The 307-nt window shown below is 67.8% G+C and overlaps 1 protein-coding gene across 1 annotated transcript in view; it reads right to left on the bottom strand.

The window, feature by feature from the left end:
* The window catches only part of GRIN2D (glutamate receptor, ionotropic, N-methyl D-aspartate 2D), a 32,443-nt gene that overhangs the window by 22,281 nt on the left and 9,855 nt on the right, over positions 1-307 (bottom strand). Inside the window, 1 exon segment of the mRNA XM_010849694.1 lies at positions 173-307. This exon segment is cut by the window's right edge and continues 12 nt beyond it. Within this exon segment, the coding sequence (XP_010847996.1) occupies positions 173-307 (135 nt within the window).

Here is a 307-nt window from a genome sequence, read left to right as displayed (position 1 = left end):
TGCCCCCGCCCCTAGCCCGCAGCGTCCCCTCGTAGCCCCGCCCCTCTCGGAGACACGGCTCCCGCCTCCGGGCTCCGACCCCCGACCCAGCAGCTCCTTGGCTAGGACCTGGTCCTGACTCCGCTCCCCACCTGCCCCGTCTCGGTCCCCGCCCTGTCCTCGCCCACCTCACCTCCCCGATCATGCCGTTCCAGACGCCGTCGATCTTTTTGCCGTGCTTCCCGTTGGTGACCAGGTAGAGGTCGTAGCTGAAGCCGATGGTCTGCGCCAGCCGCTTCAGAATGTCGATGCAGAAACCCTTGCAGCA

Source organism: Bison bison, unplaced genomic scaffold (assembly GCF_000754665.1).
Source record: "Bison bison bison isolate TAMUID 2011002044 unplaced genomic scaffold, Bison_UMD1.0 scf7180017864285, whole genome shotgun sequence".
NCBI lineage: Eukaryota > Metazoa > Chordata > Mammalia > Artiodactyla > Bovidae > Bison > Bison bison.
This window is presented reverse-complemented; position numbering and strand designations above follow the sequence as displayed.